Raw genomic sequence first — 18,760 nt, 5'->3', positions numbered from 1 at the left:
GGTGGAGGTGAGGTGGAGGGATGGGTAGGTGGAGGTGAGGTGGAGGTGGAGGGATGGGTAGGTGGAGGTGAGGTGGAGGTGGAGGGATGGGTAGGTGGAGGTGAGGTGGAGGTGGAGGGATGGGTAGGTGGAGGTGAGGTGGAGGTGGAGGGATGGGTAGGTGGAGGTGAGGTGGAGGTGGAGGGATGGGTAGGTGGAGGTGAGGTGGAGGTGGAGGGATGGGTAGGTGGAGGTGAGGTGGAGGGATGGGTAGGTGGAGGTGAGGTGGAGGTGGAGGGATGGGTAGGTGGAGGTGAGGTGGAGGTGGAGGGATGGGTAGGTGGAGGTGAGGTGGAGGTGGAGGGATGGGTAGGTGGAGGTGAGGTGGAGGTGGAGGGATGGGTAGGTGGAGGTGGAGGTGAGGTGGAGGTGGAGGGATGGGTAGGTGGAGGTGAGGTGGAGGTGGAGGGATGGGTAGGTGGAGGTGAGGTGGAGGTGGAGGGATGGGTAGGTGGAGGTGAGGTGGAGGTGGAGGGATGGGTAGGTGGAGGTGAGGTGGAGGTGGAGGGATGGGTAGGTGGAGGTGAGGTGGAGGTGGAGGGATGGGTAGGTGGAGGTGAGGTGGAGGTGGAGGGATGGGTAGGTGGAGGTGAGGTGGAGGTGGAGGGATGGGTAGGTCCCCCTACCTGGCAGAGACGTTGGTGGTGAAGGAGACGCAGTCGTTGGTGAAGGTCAGGGGCGTGGTCCCTGTGATGTCCTCCCACTGGGCGGGCGTGGTCCCTCCTGCACACACACCAACACACACCAACACACACCAACACACACCAACACACACACCAACACACACCAACACACACACCAACACACACACCAACACACACCAACACACACACCAACACACACACCAACACACACCAACACACACACCAACACACACACCAACACACACACCAACACACACCAACACACACCAACACACACCAACACACACCAACACACACCAACACACACCAACACACACCAACACACACACCAACACACACACCAACACACACACCAACACACACACCAACACACCAACACACACACCAACACACACCAACACACCAACACACACACCAACACACACACCAACACACACCAACACACACCAACACACACCAACACACACACCAACACACACACCAACACACCAACACACACACCAACACACACACCAACACACACACCAACACACCAACACACACCAACACACACACCAACACACACACCAACACACACACCAACACACACACCAACACACCAACACACACCAACACACACACCAACACACACACCAACACACACACCAACACACACACCAACACACCAACACACACACCAACACACACACCAACACACACACCAACACACACCAACACACACACCAACACACACACCAACACACACACCAACACACACACCAACACACACCAACACACACACCAACACACACACCAACACACACACCAACACACCAACACACACACCAACACACACCAACACACACACCAACACACACACCAACACACACCAACACACACCAACACACACCAACACACACACCAACACACACACCAACACACACCAACACACACACCAACACACACACCAACACACACACCAACACACACCAACACACACACCAACACCCACACCAACACACACACCAACACACACACCAACACACACACCAACACACACACCAACACACCAACACACACCAACACACACACCAACACACACACCAACACACACACCAACACACCAACACACACACCAACACACACACCAACACACACACCAACACACACACCAACACACCAACACACACACCAACACACACACCAACACACACACCAACACACACCAACACACACACCAACACACACCAACACACACACCAACACACACACCAACACACACCAACACACACCAACACACACACCAACACACACACCAACACACACCAACACACACCAACACACACCAACACACACCAACACACACCAACACACACCAACACACACACCAACACACACACCAACACACACCAACACACCAACACACACACCAACACACACACCAACACACACACCAACACACACACCAACACACACACACACCAACACACACCAACACACACACCAACACACACGCGTGCGTCAGCACAGGGAGAAGCCGAAGCCTTCAGAGCATCAGGGCTCTCTGAGGTCTTCTCTCGATCAATGACCTTCATGAGACCTGATAAGGTCTCCTTGAAGCCCACAGACGGACCACAAGGACCCGGACTGGGGCCCAGCTGGGCCCGGACCTGGACCTGGACCGGGACCTGGACCGGGACCTAGACCTGGGGACCTGGACCTGGCCCTGGACCGGGACCAGCAGGACCTGGACCCGGACCGGGACCAGCAGGACCTGGACCTTGAGCTGGTCCTAGACCGGGACCAGCAGGACCTGGACACTGACCTGGACCTGGACCGGGACCTGGACCTGGACCGGGACCCGGACCTGGGGACCTGGCCCTGGGGACCAGGACCTGGACCTGGACAATCAGGACCTGGACCTGGACCTGGTTCTGCACCAGGACCAGCAAGACCCGGACCTTGACCTGGCCGTGGACCGGGACCAGCAGGTGCTCACCAGTGATGCTGCAGAGCAGCCTCAGGGAGGGCGCGTCGCCCCTGAATCCGTTGAGGGCGGGGTCGGAGCCGGTTTCAGGGACTGGGAGCGTCATGGTGATGGGCTTGTGGAACTTCCTCCTGCGTGGCTCCAGCGTGACGATGGGGCTGAAGGCGGCCTTGCTGCCCAGGGTCCGGCGCACCAGCTCCAGGCTCATGGGTTGGGCCTGGGGGGCAGAGGGGTCAGACGTCGCCACGGTTTGGGGGTGTTGAACAATGGGTTGTGATGAAACACTGTTAATGTAGAAGCTGAGGACCGCCCCTGGTAACAGTATCTAGGGGGAAGTGTTGCCCCGCCCCCCCAGCCCCCCCAGCCCCCCCAGGGCTCCTCACCTGCAGGCCCACCCGGATCTTCTTGGTGAGCGCCCCCTGGGGGAACGCGGCCCGCACCGCAGGCACCACCGTGCTGCTCAGCACGCCGCCCTCCGGCCCAATCAGCTCGCTGTCCTGCTTCACCCGCGACACCACCGCAAAGTATTGTGGGAAATCCCGCGTGATGATCCGGCAAATACGCTTCCTCTCCAGCTCCTGGGGCGAGTCCAGCTCTGAGGAGACACAGGCTTCAGTAGGACACAAACTGTCAGGACTTCTAGAGATACCACTGTCAGGACTTCTGGAGATACCACTGTCAGGACTTCTAGAGATACCACTGTCAGGACTTCTGGAGATACCACTGTCAGGACTTCTGGAGATACCACTGTCAGGACTTCTAGAGATACCACTGTCAGGACATAAAGAGATACCACTGTCAGGACTTCTGGAGATACCACTGTCAGGACTTCTGGAGATACCACTGTCAGGACATAAAGAGATACCACTGTCAGGACTTCTGGAGATACCACTGTCAGGACATAAAGAGATACCACTGTCAGGACTTCTGGAGATACCACTGTCAGGACATAAAGAGATACCACTGTCAGGACTTCTGGAGATACCACTGTCAGGACATAAAGAGATACCACTGTCAGGACTTCTGGAGATACCACTGTCAGGACATAAAGAGATACCACTGTCAGGACTTCTGGAGATACCACTGTCAGGACATAAAGAGATACCACTGTCAGGACTTCTGGAGATACCACTGTCAGGACATAAAGAGATACCACTGTCAGGACTTCTGGAGATACCACTGTCAGGACATAAAGAGATACCACTGTCAGGACTTCTGGAGATACCACTGTCAGGACTTCTAGAGATACCACTGTCAGGACTTCTGGAGATATCACTGTCAGGACTTCTGGAGATACCACTGTCAGGACTTCTAGAGATACCACAGTCAGGACTTCTAGAGATACCACTGTCAGGACTTCTGGAGATACCACTGTCAGGACTTCTGGAGATACCACTGTCAGGACTTCTAGAGATACCACTGTCAGGACTTCTGGAGATATCACTGTCAGGACTGTCCGCTCCGTGGAGCTGACAGGATGGGAGGATACGGTGCGTGCTGCTCTCCTGGTTCAGATGGGGGGGTTAGGGTTAGGGTTAGGGTTAGAGTGTTGTGCAGGCTCTCACCCTCATCCATGCCGTTGAGGACCTGGTTGAGCTCCTCCTCAGTGTGGTCACACTGGTGCTCCTTCCACTGATCTCCCCCCTCGCTCCTCATCACCACCAGCTCCCTCTCTGTCCCCCGCAGCGCTGCGAAGTGGGGGATCTCCACCACCACCGGGCTGGGGTACACACACACACACACACACACACACACACGATGAGCCCGACTCCTGTGCGTGGCTGGCTTATGGTGGTGTGTGTGTGTGTGTGTTTTTGTGTGTGTGTGTGTGTGTGTGTGCGTGTGTGTGTGTGTGTGCATGTGTGTGTGTGTTTGCAACCTTCTTCAACACATGCATGCTGCACTAGATCAGAGACAATCAGACCGTTGACAACAGAGGGTGAGGGGGAGACGGGGAGGCACCACAGAGATGAGAGGGTGAGACAGATGAACACACAGAGATGGGAGTGAGAGCAGGTCCTCCAGTACCCACATGAGCGTTCCCTCTCTCAGGTGTTCTGAGGGGCAAATCAACTGGCCAATCGTGGGCAAGGGGCGGGCTTAAGATGCTTGAAGAATAAAAAAAAATCGTTATGTTTATACTCCTAACCCTATCATATGTTCGAAAAAAGTGTAAGAACAAAAATAATTCAGAAAATAAATGATTTCTTAGGAAAGTCTTGAGGGATTGCAGAACGTCTGAGGAAGGAACGTTTGGGAACCGGACCTTCCTCTGCGTCTGTCCTCTGATTGGTTGAGAGGGGGAAGGTGTGGATAATGGAGCAGCCCAGCGAAGAGCCAGAACCTCTGGCAGAAGGGTGAGGGACAACAGGAGTCAGATCTTCATGAAGAACAAAGAGTGGTCATACCCAAGGAATCTAGTCCCCGGGGGGCCCAGCTGGAGAATACGGCTAACGAGGCTCTCGCCCTCGTTAAGGGGGGGAGGAGCTGTGGGGAGGTGGAGCTTACTGTGAAGCCACACCCACCAGATCCAGACGCAGCATGAGGGGGAGGAGCTTCCATTAATCCTGACATCATACATCTTTAAAGAGCTACTAAAATAACATGTGATGATGTACTGTAGTAACATGTGAGGATGTACTGTAGTAACATGTGAGGATGTACTGTAGTAACATGTGAGGATGTACTGTAGTAACATGTGAGGATGTACTGTAGTAACATGTGAGGATGTACTGTAGTAACATGTGAGGATGTACTGTAGTAACATGTGAGGATGTACTGTAGTAACCTGTGAGGATGTACTGTAGTAACATGTGAGGATGTACTGTAGTAACATGTGAGGATGTACTGTAGTAACCTGTGAGGATGTACTGTAGTAACATGTGAGGATGTACTGTAGTAACATGTGAGGATGTACTGTAGTAACATGTGAGGATGTACTGTAGTAACATGTGAGGATGTACTGTAGTAACATGTGAGGATGTACTGTAGTAACATGTGAGGATGTACTGTAGTAACCTGTGAGGATGTACTGTAGTAACCTGTGAGGATGTACTGTAGTAACCTGTGAGGATGTACTGTAGTAACATGTGAGGATGTACTGTAGTAACATGTGAGGATGTACTGTAGTAACATGTGAGGATGGACTAGGTGTATTCTGTACTGCATGCTACTCTGTAGTATATACTGTACTATATTTACTGTATACTACTCTAGTATATATTGTACTACATGTACTGTATACTACTCTTTAGTACATAGTGTATTCTGTAGTACCAGAAGTCTGGGCTTCATATCACATCTATCATCTGTCAAGAGTTAAGGAGTGAAAGGGTTAAGGAGTTAAAGGGTTAAAGGTTCAAAGAGTTAAGAACCAGAGGCAGGTCCCTGGTCCTGGTTAAGAACCAGAGACACGTCCCCGGTACTAGTTAAGAACCAGAGACACGTCCCCGGTACTAGTTAAGAACCAGAGACAGGTCCCCGGTACTGGTTATGAAGCAGAGGAAGAGGCAGCAATAAGACACCAGGAAAAAACTCTGGACCAATCCGAAGGTTCCTTATTTTGATAGTTTACCTAAAGACCTAACCAGCCTACTCTAAACTAGCTAAACCCAACCTGACCACCCTACTCTAAACTAGCTAAACCCAACCAGGCTAGCCTACTCTAAATTAGCCTAACCCAACCTGACCAGCCTACTCTAAATAAGCTAAACCCAACCTGACCAGACTACTCTAAACTATCTAAACCCAACCTGACCAGCCTACTCTAAACTAGCTAAACCCAAACTAACCTAACCAACCTAACCAGTCTACTCCAGACTAGCTAAACCTAACCTAACTAGCTTACTCTAGACTGGCTAAAGCAAACCTAACCAATCTACTCTAAACTGGCCCAACCTAACCTAGCCAGCCTTCTCTAATCCAGCCTACCTTTGTCTGGTCCCCCCCAGCCCCCCTGGTCCCCTGAGGCCGGTCTTACCCCAGGAACTGGGCCCCCGAGGGCCCGACCTCCACCAGTCGGCTGGCAAGCCCCTCGCCCTCCAGCAGGGGGGGCATGGTGGCCAGGCGGTGCCTCTTCACCAGGCGGCAGGTCACCCTGGTGGGGGCGCTGCACTTCTTGGGCGGGACCAGGATCCTCAGTCCGTTGTGGCGGCAGCCCCGCATAGCCCCGCCTCGTGCGTCGACCATGAAGCTCACCAGGAAGCTGCGGACACAGATCACAAGGTGAGCCCAGGTGGACCCAGACCACAAGGTGAGCCCAGGTGGACCCAGACCACTGAGGGGTCCCCTGAGGGCTTCGCTGAGGGAAGGTCTTATCTGCGTGGGTTTGGTCATGTGACCTGATGTATTGCCAGCAAGTCGGGCATCTCTCCTACCAGTTCAATGTGCTGGCGTTGGTTGATTATACATTAGATCCCGGCAAGCTCAAATAGAGTCCTGTCCAGCTAGGGTTTGGTGTAATGTGACATGTGATGACAGTGTTTTGGTTGAGCTACAAGGAGTTGAAGCGCAACCAGCAGGAGGGGGTGGGAGGGACCTCTATAGAGGAGCTAATGAGACCGACTGTCATATCAATGCAGACAGCAGGGGGCGGTGTTAGGGACCTCTATAGAGGAGCTAATGAGACCGACTGTCATATCAATGCAGACAGCAGGGGGCGGTGTTAGGGACCTCTATAGAGGAGCTAATGAGACCGACTGTCATATCAATGCAGACAGCAGGGGGCGGTGTTAGGGACCTCTATAGAGGAGCTAATGAGACCGACTGTCATATCAATGCAGACAGCAGGGGGCGGTGTTAGGGACCTCTATAGAGGAGCTAATGAGCCCGACTGTCATATCAATGCAGACAGCAGGGGGCGGTGTTAGGGACCTCTATAGAGGAGCTAATGAGCCCGACTGTCATATCAATGCAGACAGCAGGGGGCGGTGTTAGGGACCTCTATAGAGGAGCTAATGAGCCCGACTGTCATATCAATGCAGACAGCAGGGGGCGGTGTTAGGGACCTCTATAGAGGAGCTAATGAGACCGACTGTCATATCAATGCAGACAGCAGGGGGCGGTGTTAGGGACCTCTATAGAGGAACAGTGAACAGTGATGAAGAGGAGAGGGGTGGGGGGAGGGAACATTGATGAAGAGGAGAGCTGAACAGGGATGAAGAGGGGGAGTGAAAAGTGATTAAGAGGAGGGGTGAACAGTGATGAAGAGGAGTGAACAGTGATGAAGAGGAGGAGTGAACAGTGATGAAGAGGAGAAGTGAACAGTGATGAAGAGTTGGGTCACCTGCTGTTTTCTCCAAGATGGCGGCAGGGAGAGGATCGGCTAGAAAAGACAAAGCAGTTGGGAACCAGTCACCCAGAGGGAACAGAGAACCAGTCACCCAGAGGGAACAGAGAACCAGTCACCCAGAGGGAACAGAGAACCAGTCACCCAGAGGGAACAGAGAACCAGTCACCAAGAGGGAACAGAGAACCAGTCACCAAGAGGGAACAGAGAACCAGTCACCCAGAGGGAACAGAGAACCAGTCACCCAGAGGGAACAGAGAACCAGTCACCCAGAGGGAACAGAGAACCAGTCACCCAGAGGGAACAGAGAACCAGTCACCAAGAGGGAACAGAGAACCAGTCACCAAGAGGGAACAGAGAACCAGTCACCCAGAGGGAACAGAGAACCAGTCACCAAGAGGGAACAGAGAACCAGTCACCCAGAGGGAACAGAGAACCAGTCACCCAGAGGGAACAGAGAACCAGTCACCCAGAGGGAACATAGAACAAGTCACCAAAAGGGAGCACAGAACAGACGGACCCTGAACTTGAAGGTGCAGATCTGAAACAGGCTGAGTGAGTGTTTGCTTCACTGGAGGGATGGGCTCCCTGAGGGTGGTAATGACCCTGCAAGGTCATGACCCTGTAAGGTCATGACCTTAATGGGTCATGACCCATTAAGGTCATGACCTTGCATAAGGCTTGAGTCAACATGGGTGACAAATTCTGACAAATGTACAAATTGTAAGTCGCTTTGGATAAAAGCGTTGGCAAAATGCCCTAAATGTAAATGTGAGGCTCAGCTATTCCTGACGTTGATCAATACTACTGTTGAACTCAGCATCCAGCTACCATGGAGGGGGCCTAGAGGGGACTAGGGTGGAGGTTCTAGAGGGGGCTAGGGTGGTGGTTCTAGAGGGGACTAGGGTGGAGGTTCTAGAGGGGACTAGGGTGGTGGTTCTAGAGGGGACTAGGGTGGAGGTTCTAGAGGGGACTAGGGTGGAGGTTCTAGAGGGGACTAGGGTGGAGGTTCTAGAGGGGACTAGGGTGGTGGTTCTAGAGGGGACTAGGGTGGTGGTTCTAGAGGAGACTAGGGTGGAGGTTCTAGAGGGGACTAGGGTGGAGGTTCTAGAGGGGACTAGGGTGAAGGTTCTAGAGGGGACTAGGGTGGAGGTTCCTTCCCAAAGGGGACTAGGGTGGTGGTTCTAGAGGGGACTAGGGTGGAGGTTATAGAGGGGACTAGGGTGGTGGTTCTAGAGGGGACTAGGGTGGAGGTTCTAGAGGGGACTAGGGTGGAGGTTCTAGAGGGGACTAGGGTGGAGGTTCTAGAGGGGACTAGGGTGGTGGTTCTAGAGGGGACTAGGGTGGAGGTTCTAGAGGGGACTAGGGTGGTGGTTCTAGAGGGGACTAGGGTGGTGGTTCTAGAGGGGACTAGGGTGGAGGTTATAGAGGGGACTAGGGTGGTGGTTCTAGAGGGGACTATGGTGGAGGTTCTAGAGGGGACTAGGGTGGAGGTTCTAGAGGGGACTAGGGTGGAGGTTCTAGAGGGGACTAGGGTGGTGGTTCTAGAGGGGACTAGGGTGGAGGTTCTAGAGGGGACTAGGGTGAAGGTTCTAGAGGGGACTAGGGTGGAGGTTCCTTCCCAAAGGGGACTAGGGTGGTGGTTCTAGAGGGGACTAGGGTGGAGGTTATAGAGGGGACTAGGGTGGTGGTTCTAGAGGGGACTAGGGTGAAGGTTCTAGAGGGGACTAGGGTGGAGGTTCCTTCCCAAAGGGGACTAGGGTGGTGGTTCTAGAGGGGACTAGATTTATGGTTCTAGAGGGGACTAGAGTGGAGGTTCTAGAGGGGACTAGGGTGAAGGTTCTAGAGGGGACTAGGGTGGAGGTTCCTTCCCAAAGGGGACTAGGGTGGTGGTTCTAGAGGGGACTAGATTTATGGTTCTAGAGGGGACTAGAGTGGAGGTTCCTACCCAGAGGGGATGGGACTAGAGGACAGAGCCACGTTGTCCAGGTTCTCGGTTCCCCAGCTGAGTCGGTACGAGTCCTTCTCGTTGTCCCGGGTTAGATTGGAAACCTGGGGGTCAGGGAACACAAGTTCAACTTTACTAATCCAGAGGATCTGGTTCACTTGGTTCAATATAGAAGAAGGAACATAATAAGGAAGTACAACACAGAAGTAAAAAAAGACACAAAAATAGAAAGGAAGGGATCAGGATGTATATGAAGATGTGTGAGTAAGAAGCTGACCTGGTGGCTGGAGAGCAGATCCTCCATCAAGCCCTGGTGTTTGGGGGTGTAGAAGCTGTGATGGGTCGGGCTGAAGGAGCTGGAAGAGCAGGAAGAACATCCATGAACATCCAACGTGAACACCAGAAACAAACCACCAGAGTCCATCATGGTCGAGAGCCACCAGGGTGGAGGTCTTTATGAGGAGCTCCATGGTGGAGGTCCTCCACCATGAGGATCCCCAGGGTGGAGGTCCTCCACCATGAGGAGCTCCAGGGTGGAGGTCTTTATGAGGAGCTCCAGGGTGGATGTGTTCATGAGGAGCTCCAGGGTGGATGTGTTCATGAGGAGCTCCAGGATGGAAGTCCTCCACCATGAGGAGCTCCAGGGTGGAGCTCCTCCACCATGAGGAGCTCCAGGGTGGAGGTCCTCCACCATGATGAGCTCCAGGGTGGAGGTGTTCATGAGGAGCTCCAGGGTGGAGGTCCTCCACCATGAGGAGCTCCAGGGTGGAGGTGTTCATGAGTAGCTCCAGGGTGGAGGTCCTCCACCATGAGGAGCTCCAGGGTGGAGGTCCTCCACCATGATGAGCTCCAGGGTGGAGGTGTTCATGATGAGTTCCAGGGTGGAGGTGTTCATTAGGAGCTCCAGGGTGGAGGTCCTCCACCATGATGAGCTCCAGGGTGGAGGTGTTCATGATGAGTTCCAGGGTGGAGGTGTTCATTAGGAGCTCCAGGGTGGAGGTCCTCCACCATGATGAGCTCCAGGGTGGAGGTGTTCATGATGAGCTCCAGGGTGGAGGTGTTTATGAGGAGCTCCAGGGTGGAGGTCCTCCACCATGATGAGCTCAAGGGTGGAGGTGTTCATGAGGAGCTCCAGGGTGGAGGTCCTCCACCATGATGAGCTCCAGGGTGGAGGTGTTCATGATGAGTTCCAGGGTGGAGGTGTTCATGAGGAGCTCCAGGGTGGAGGTGTTCATGATGAGTTCCAGGGTGGAGGTGTTCATGAGGAGCTCCAGGGTGGAGGTCCTCCACCATGATGAGCTCAAGGGTGGAGGTCCTCCACCATGAGGAGCTCCAGGGTGGAGGTGTTCATGAGGAGCTCCAGGGTGGAGGTGTTCATGATGAGTTCCAGGGTGGAGGTGTTCATGAGGAGCTCCAGGGTGGAGGTCCTCCACCATGAGGAGCTCCAGGGTGGAGGTCCTCCACCATGAGGAGCTCATCGATCACGTTGACTCAGCATTAAGAACAAGGAAAGTTGGCAGCAGCCTTTAAGATCCCTCCAGGCTGTAGGGCAGGTGGTTAAGATAAGGTAATGTAAGGCACCCCCCCCTCCAGGCTGTAGGTAAGGTACCTGTCCATGCCCCCCCCCCCCCCCCCCTCCAGGCTGTAGGTACGGTACCTGTCCATGCCCCCCCCCCCCCCCTCCCTCCAGGCTGTAGGTACGGTACCTGTCCATGCCCCCCCCCCCCCCTCCCTCCAGGCTGTAGGTACGGTACCTGTCCATGCGCCCCCCCCCCCCCCCCCTCCCTCCAGGCTGTAGGTACGGTACCTGTCCATGCCCCCCCCCCTCCAGGCTGTAGGTATGGTACCTGTCCATGCGCCCCCCCCCCCCCCCCTCCCTCCAGGCTGTAGGTACGGTACCTGTCCATGCCCCCCCCCCTCCAGGCTGTAGGTACGGTACCTGTCCATGCGCCCCCCTCCCCCCCCCCCCCCTCCAGGCTGTAGGTACGGTACCTGTCCATGCGCCCCCCTCCCCCCCCCCCCCTCCAGGCTGTAGGTACGGTACCTGTCCATGCGCCCCCCCCCCCCCCCTCCCTCCAGGCTGTAGGTACGGTACCTGTCCATGCCCCCCCCCCCCCCCCCCTCCAGGCTGTAGGTACGGTACCTGTCCATGCCCCCCCCCCCTCCCCCCTCCAGGCTGTAGGTACGGTACCTGTCCATGCGCCCCCCTCCCTCCAGGCTGTAGGTACGGTACCTGTCCATGCGCCCCCCTCCCTCCAGGCTGTAGCGCAGGTAGTTCATCCCGTCCAGGTATTGCCCCGGCAGAGAGTCGTCCCCGAGCTCCCTCAGGTCCTCGGCCCTCAGGTACTCCCCCCCGTCGCCCGTCATCGTGTCGTCACCTTGGTTACAGGGAGGGAGGGGGGGTGTCAAGAGCAGTTGAAGGAGGGAGGGAGGAGTCGGTGTGTGTGTGTGTGTGTGTGTGTGTGTGTGTGTGTGTGTGTGTGTGTGTGTGTGTGCCCTACCCTCCTCATCAGAAACGTCGAGCTCTTCGTTCATGGTCTCCGGGACGTTGAGTTTGTGCTTCTCTGTGACCGTCTGCAACACCAAGGACCGCTCATTATCATTCACCAAGGACCGCTCATTATCATTCACCAAGGACCGCTCATTATCATTCACCAAGGACCGCTCATTATCATTCACCAAGGACCGCTCATTATCATTCACCAAGGACCGCTCATTATCATTCACCAAGGACCGCTCATTATCATTCACCAAGGACCGCTCATTATCATTCACCAAGGACCGCTCATTATCATTCACCAAGGACCGCTCATTATCATTCACCAAGGACCGCTCATTATCATTCACCGAGGACCGCTCATTATCATTCACCGAGGACCGCTCATTATCATTCACAGAGGACCGCTCATTATCATTCACCGAGGACCGCTCATTATCATTCACCGAGGACCGCTCATTATCATTCACCGAGGACCGTTCATTATCATTCACCGAGGACCGCTCATTATCATTCACCTAGGACCGCTCATTATCATTCACCAAGGACCGCTCATTATCATTCACCAAGGACCGCTCATTATCATTCACCAAGGACCGCTCATTATCATTCACCGAGGACCGCTCATTATCATTCACCAAGGACCGCTCATTATCATTCACCAAGGACCGCTCATTATCATTCACCAAGGACCGCTCATTATCATTCACCAAGGACCGCTCATTATTATTCATAGTGACGACAGGAAGTCCTCTTCCATTGGCCCGCCCTACGCCACCTGGCCAAACTACAGAACGCTACATTGTGTGTCCTCCAAGCACCGCGGCACACACACCTGGCAGATGGCACGGTGTGTGTGTGTGTGTGTGTGTACCGTGGTGGTGGTGGTGACCTCCTCCGTCACCACCCTCAGGGTGTCCACCACTGAGATGTAGCCCAGCCTGCGGGCGATGGCCAGCGCTGTGTTGCCGTTCTACAGAGAGAGGGGCTACAGTCAGGACCAGAGGGAGCAGCTGAGCGTGTGTGAGTGTGAGTGTGAGTGTGTGTGTGTGTGTGTGTGTGTGTGTGTGTGTGTGTGTGTGTGTGTGTGTGTGTGTGTGAGTTGGAGTCTGAGTGTCAGTGTGAGTCTGAGTGTGTGTGTGTGTGTGTGTGTGTGTGTGTGTGTGTGTGTGTGTGAGTATGTGTGTGTGAATCTGAGTGTGTGTGTGTGTTTGTCTGAGTGTGTGTGTGTGCGTGTGTGTGTGTGAGTATGTGTGTCTGAGTGTGAGTGTGTGTGTGTGTGTGTGTGTGTGTGTGTGTGTGAGTTGGAGTCTGAGTGTCAGTGTGAGTCTAAGTGTGTGTGTGTGTGTGTGTGTGTGTGTGTGTGTGTGTGAGTATGTGTGTGTGAATCTGAGTGCGTGTGTGTGTGAGTATGTGTGAGTATGTGTGTGTCTGAGTCTGTGTGTGTGTGTGTGTGTGAGTCTGAGTCTGTGTGTGTGTGTGTGTGTGTGTGTGTGTGTGTGTGTGTGTGTGTGTGTGTGTGTGTGTGTGTGTGTGTGTGTGTGTGTGTGTGTGTGTGTGTGTGTGCTCACCACTGTGATGGCGTTGGGTTTGGCTCCAGCCTGCAGCAGAAGGTTGATGATGTGAGTGTTTCCCTGCTGCGCCGCCTGGTGGAGGGGAGTGTAACCACTCTGGGGGCAGAACACACACCACGTTATAACCTCAGACACCCTGACCTCCCTAACCCTAACCCCTGACCTCCCTAACCTTAACCCTGATCTCACTAACCATGACCTCACTAACCCTGACCTCACTAACCATGACCCTGACCTCACTAACCATGACCCTGATCTCACTAACCATGACCCTGACCTCACTAACCCTGACCCTGATCTCACTAACCATGACCCTGACCTCACTAACCATGACCCTGACCTCACTAACCATGACCCTGACCTCACTAACCCTGACCCTGATCTCACTAACCCTGACCCTGACCTCACTAACCCTGACCCTGATCTCACTAACCATGACCCTGACCTCACTAACCATGACCCTGATCTCACTAACCCTGACCCTGACCTCACTAACCATGACCCTGACCTCACTAACCCTGACCCTGATCTCACTAACCATGACCCTGATCTCACTAACCATGACCCTGACCTCACTAACCATGACCCTGACCTTACTAACCATGACCCTGACCTCACTAACCCTGACCCTGATCTCACTAACCATGACCCTGACCTCACTAACCCTGACCCTGATCTCACTAACCATGACCCTGACCTCACTAACCATGACCCTGATCTCACTAACCATGACCCTGACCTCACTAACCCTGACCCTGATCTCACTAACCATGACCCTGATCTCACTAACCATGACCCTGACCTCACTAACCATGACCCTGACCTCACTAACCATGACCCTGACCTCACTAACCATGACCCTGACCTCACTAACCATGACCTCACTAACCATGACCATGACCTCACTAACCCTAACCCTGATCTCACTAACCATGACCCTGACCTCACTAACCATGACCCTGACCTCACTAACCATGACCTCACTAACCATGACCATGACCTCACTAACCATGACCCTGACCTCACTAACCATGACCTCACTAACCATGACCATGACCTCACTAACCCTAACCCTGATCTCACTAACCATGACCCTGACCTCACTAACCATGACCCTGACCTCACTAACCATGACCTCACTAACCATGACCATGACCTCACTAACCCTAACCCTGATCTCACACCAGGTGTCGTGGGGGTACCTTTACCATTACAAGGAGACATATCTAGATCTATATATATAGTTAGGGTTAGGGTTAGGGTTAGAGTTAACCCTAGGTGTCTTGGGGGTACCTTTACCATTACAAGGAGACATATCTAGATCTATATATATGGTTAGGGTTAGGGTTAGGGTTAGAGTTAACCCTAGGTGTCTTGGGGGTACCTTTACCATTACAAGGAGACATATCTAGATCTATATATATAGTTAGGGTTAGGGTTAGAGTTAACCCTAGGTGTCTTGGGGGTACCTTTACCATTACAAGGAGACATATCTAGATCTATATATATAGTTAGGGTTAGGGTTAGGGTTAGAGTTAACCCTAGGTGTCGTGGGGGACACTCACTAACCATGACCCTGACCTCACTAACCATGACCCTGATCTCACTAACCATGACCCTGACCTCACTAACCCTGACCCTGATCTCACTAACCATGACCCTGATCTCACTAACCATGACCCTGACCTCACTAACCATGACCCTGACCTCACTAACCATGACCCTGACCTCACTAACCATGACCCTGACCTCACTAACCATGACCCTGACCTCACTAACCATGACCTCACTAACCATGACCATGACCTCACTAACCATGACCCTGACCTCACTAACCATGACCCTGACCTCACTAACCATGACCTCACTAACCATGACCATGACCTCACTAACCATGACCCTGATCTCACTAACCATGACCCTGACCTCACTAACCCTGACCCTGATCTCACTAACCATGACCCTGATCTCACTAACCATGACCCTGACCTCACTAACCATGACCCTGATCTCACTAACCATGACCCTGACCTCACTAACCCTGACCCTGATCTCACTAACCATGACCCTGACCTCACTAACCATGACCCTGACCTCACTAACCATGACCCTGACCTCACTAACCATGACCCTGACCTCACTAACCATGACCTCACTAACCATGACCATGACCTCACTAACCATGACCCTGATCTCACTAACCATGACCCTGACCTCACTAACCCTGACCCTGATCTCACTAACCATGACCCTGATCTCACTAACCATGACCCTGACCTCACTAACCATGACCCTGATCTCACTAACCATGACCCTGACCTCACTAACCCTGACCCTGATCTCACTAACCATGACCCTGACCTCACTAACCATGACCCTGACCTCACTAACCATGACCCTGACCTCACTAACCATGACCCTGACCTCACTAACCATGACCCTGACCTCACTAACCATGACCTCACTAACCATGACCATGACCTCACTAACCCTAACCCTGATCTCACACCAGGTGTCTTGGGGGTACCTTTACCATTACAAGGAGACATATCTAGATCTATATATATAGTTAGGGTTAGGGTTAGAGTTAACCCTAGGTGTCTTGGGGGTACCTTTACCATTACAAGGAGACATATCTAGATCTATATATATAGTTAGGGTTAGGGTTAGGGTTAGAGTTAACCCTAGGTGTCTTGGGGGTACCTTTACCATTACAAGGAGACATATCTAGATCTATATATATAGTTAGGGTTAGGGTTAGGGTTAGAGTTAACCCTAGGTGTCTTGGGGGTACCTTTACCATTACAAGGAGACATATCTAGATCTATATATATAGTTAGGGTTAGGGTTAGGGTTAGAGTTAACCCTAGGTGTCTTGGGGGTACCTTTACCATTACAAGGAGACATATCTAGATCTATATATATAGTTAGGGTTAGGGTTAGGGTTAGAGTTAACCCTAGGTGTCGTGGGGGACACTCTGGTGGTACCTTTAGCATGAGAACTTTTACAACACAAGGAGACATATCTAGATCTATATACTGTATATAGTTGAATCCACATCTATAAATATCTATATAGATATGGTGATATATATAGCAGGGGTTTTTCTAGAAAAAAAAAGTAGCAGGGAGCAGACCCCTGCGCAAAGCCGAGGGAGCAATGCGACCGAGGCGGGGGATGGCGTGGAAGGGGGGTCTCCCCCTTCCACGGCGCGAAGCCTTTGAAAAAATAATGATTCAATGGTACATTCTGAAGCTATCTTAGAGAGAAATTCTAGCTCTTGTGGTCATCCTGAAAAACTAAAATACTATCAACTTTTGGTAGACTTGTACAACTTTACCCTGTAAATAAACACGACAAATTTAAAAAATATTGGCTAAACTTTTATTAAGTAGGACAAATCACAACAGCAGCCGTCTGTTCCTGAGACTGCCCCAATGGCTCACTGCCTTGTCAAAATCAAATTGATCAATTGCAGGCCCCTCAATACTGATCCTGAGGAGGTGGTTCAGGGTAGCGTTAGTCATGGTAGACCTGTGCCATGCCTCTATGGAACAAGTTTTGGGGCTCTAGAGTCAATAATGGCGACGCTATAGAAATGTTACTATTGTTGTTGTTTTCAGTTTTGCACTTTGCAGACGGTCCCTAAGCTCGCGGCCGAAAGCCGACTGCTCGTAGAAGCCAATGCAATTCAGTTTTGCACTTTGCAGACGGTCCCTAAGCTCGCGGCTGAAAGCCGACTGCTCGTAGAAGCCAATGCAATTCACCGTTAGCTAAAGACGGCTCGTTTGGATGAAAACTATGTTGTAGCTGGTTCTCTGGGTTACTACACTTTTATTGGGCTAATTCGGCCGTGCAGCTGCCATTTATTTCCCTGCTACGGGTTCCCTGGTAACAGGGAACCCGTAGCTTTGTGCAGAGAGAACTGGAATGGTCTTGTATACTTGCTTAGCATCTTAGCGCCTAGACCAAAAACCCATTCAAATACATAGTAGCTAGCTAGCTAGCTGCTAATAACTTTAACGTTAGCATGTCGACTCGGTCTGGGAAACTCCAATTCGGTTCGGAATATTTTTGGAGTAATTATAAGTTATTTGAGGATCAGACACATTGTCAGGTGGTGGTGTTGGGATATTTTCGCGGAGAAAAGATCGTTTTGAGAAATAGTGTATGTTGTACAGCAGCATGTAAGTACAGATCCAAGTCTGACAGGTTCAGTCGGCATTTCGGTAGGATGGCGCACGCCGGGAGTATCGGGGCGCAGCGCCCCTGTTCCCTTGTTTAGAAAAAACCCTGTATAGTGATATGTATGGATGAATCTAAATATATATCTCAGATAATTATTGATATAGGTATATAAATGTCTATAGATATATCTACATTTATATATATAGATAGATAGATATATAGATATATGATATAAATCACATGACAGCACCTTGGTCTTGGCGTTAACTCCGGCCCCGTTCTGCAGCAGGAAGTGAACCATCTTGGCGTTTCCGTAGTGACAGGCCACGATCAGGGGGGTGTAGCCGAGCTAGAACAACACGTCCTCAGTTAACTCCCATCATACGCCCTGCACATGGCTTCACCTCAGCACAATGGATCACATGGATATTGATGGATTTTCAAAGCAAATGCGCAGAGCGCAGCGCCTTTACTTTGGTCTGCTGGTCGGCGTTGGCTCCGTGCCGGGTGAGGACCTCGGCCACGCCCACTCGGTCCTCCTGGGCCGCCAGGTGAAGCGAGGTCAGGCCGCTCTGGAAACACACACACACACACTATCACAACATTGTCCCACAGC

At 52.5% G+C, this 18,760-nt stretch overlaps 1 protein-coding gene across 14 annotated transcripts in view; it reads right to left on the bottom strand.

Moving 5' to 3' along the window:
- Positions 1 to 18,760, bottom strand: part of ank2b (ankyrin 2b, neuronal) — a 141,862-nt gene that overhangs the window by 34,452 nt on the left and 88,650 nt on the right. For 11 of the 14 annotated variants that reach the window (XR_009522614.1, XM_060035477.1, XM_060035485.1 and 8 more), the window contains 14 exons: positions 18,618 to 18,716; positions 18,395 to 18,493; positions 13,953 to 14,051; positions 13,256 to 13,354; positions 12,118 to 12,458; positions 10,162 to 10,240; positions 9,885 to 9,988; positions 7,934 to 7,972; positions 6,629 to 6,853; positions 5,058 to 5,156; positions 4,215 to 4,369; positions 3,033 to 3,244; positions 2,662 to 2,866; positions 666 to 762 (listed from right to left, as the gene is read on the bottom strand). Coding sequence is in view for 13 of the 14 variants with exons in the window: in XM_060035477.1 (XP_059891460.1) it covers positions 666 to 762; positions 2,662 to 2,866; positions 3,033 to 3,244; positions 4,215 to 4,369; positions 5,058 to 5,156; positions 6,629 to 6,853; positions 7,934 to 7,972; positions 9,885 to 9,988; positions 10,162 to 10,240; positions 12,118 to 12,458; positions 13,256 to 13,354; positions 13,953 to 14,051; positions 18,395 to 18,493; positions 18,618 to 18,716 (1,952 nt within the window). In the remaining variant the exon portion in view is untranslated. Of the gene's footprint in view, positions 1 to 665; positions 763 to 2,661; positions 2,867 to 3,032; positions 3,245 to 4,214; positions 4,370 to 5,057; positions 5,157 to 6,628; positions 6,854 to 7,933; positions 7,973 to 9,884; positions 9,989 to 10,161; positions 10,241 to 12,075; positions 12,459 to 13,255; positions 13,355 to 13,952; positions 14,052 to 18,394; positions 18,494 to 18,617; positions 18,717 to 18,760 lie in introns of all 14 variants that reach the window. The other 3 variants (XM_060035475.1, XM_060035478.1, XM_060035486.1) reach the window with 3 other exon arrangements.

This window comes from Gadus macrocephalus, chromosome 17, assembly GCF_031168955.1.
Source record: "Gadus macrocephalus chromosome 17, ASM3116895v1".
NCBI classification, from domain to species: domain Eukaryota; kingdom Metazoa; phylum Chordata; class Actinopteri; order Gadiformes; family Gadidae; genus Gadus; species Gadus macrocephalus.
This window is presented reverse-complemented; position numbering and strand designations above follow the sequence as displayed.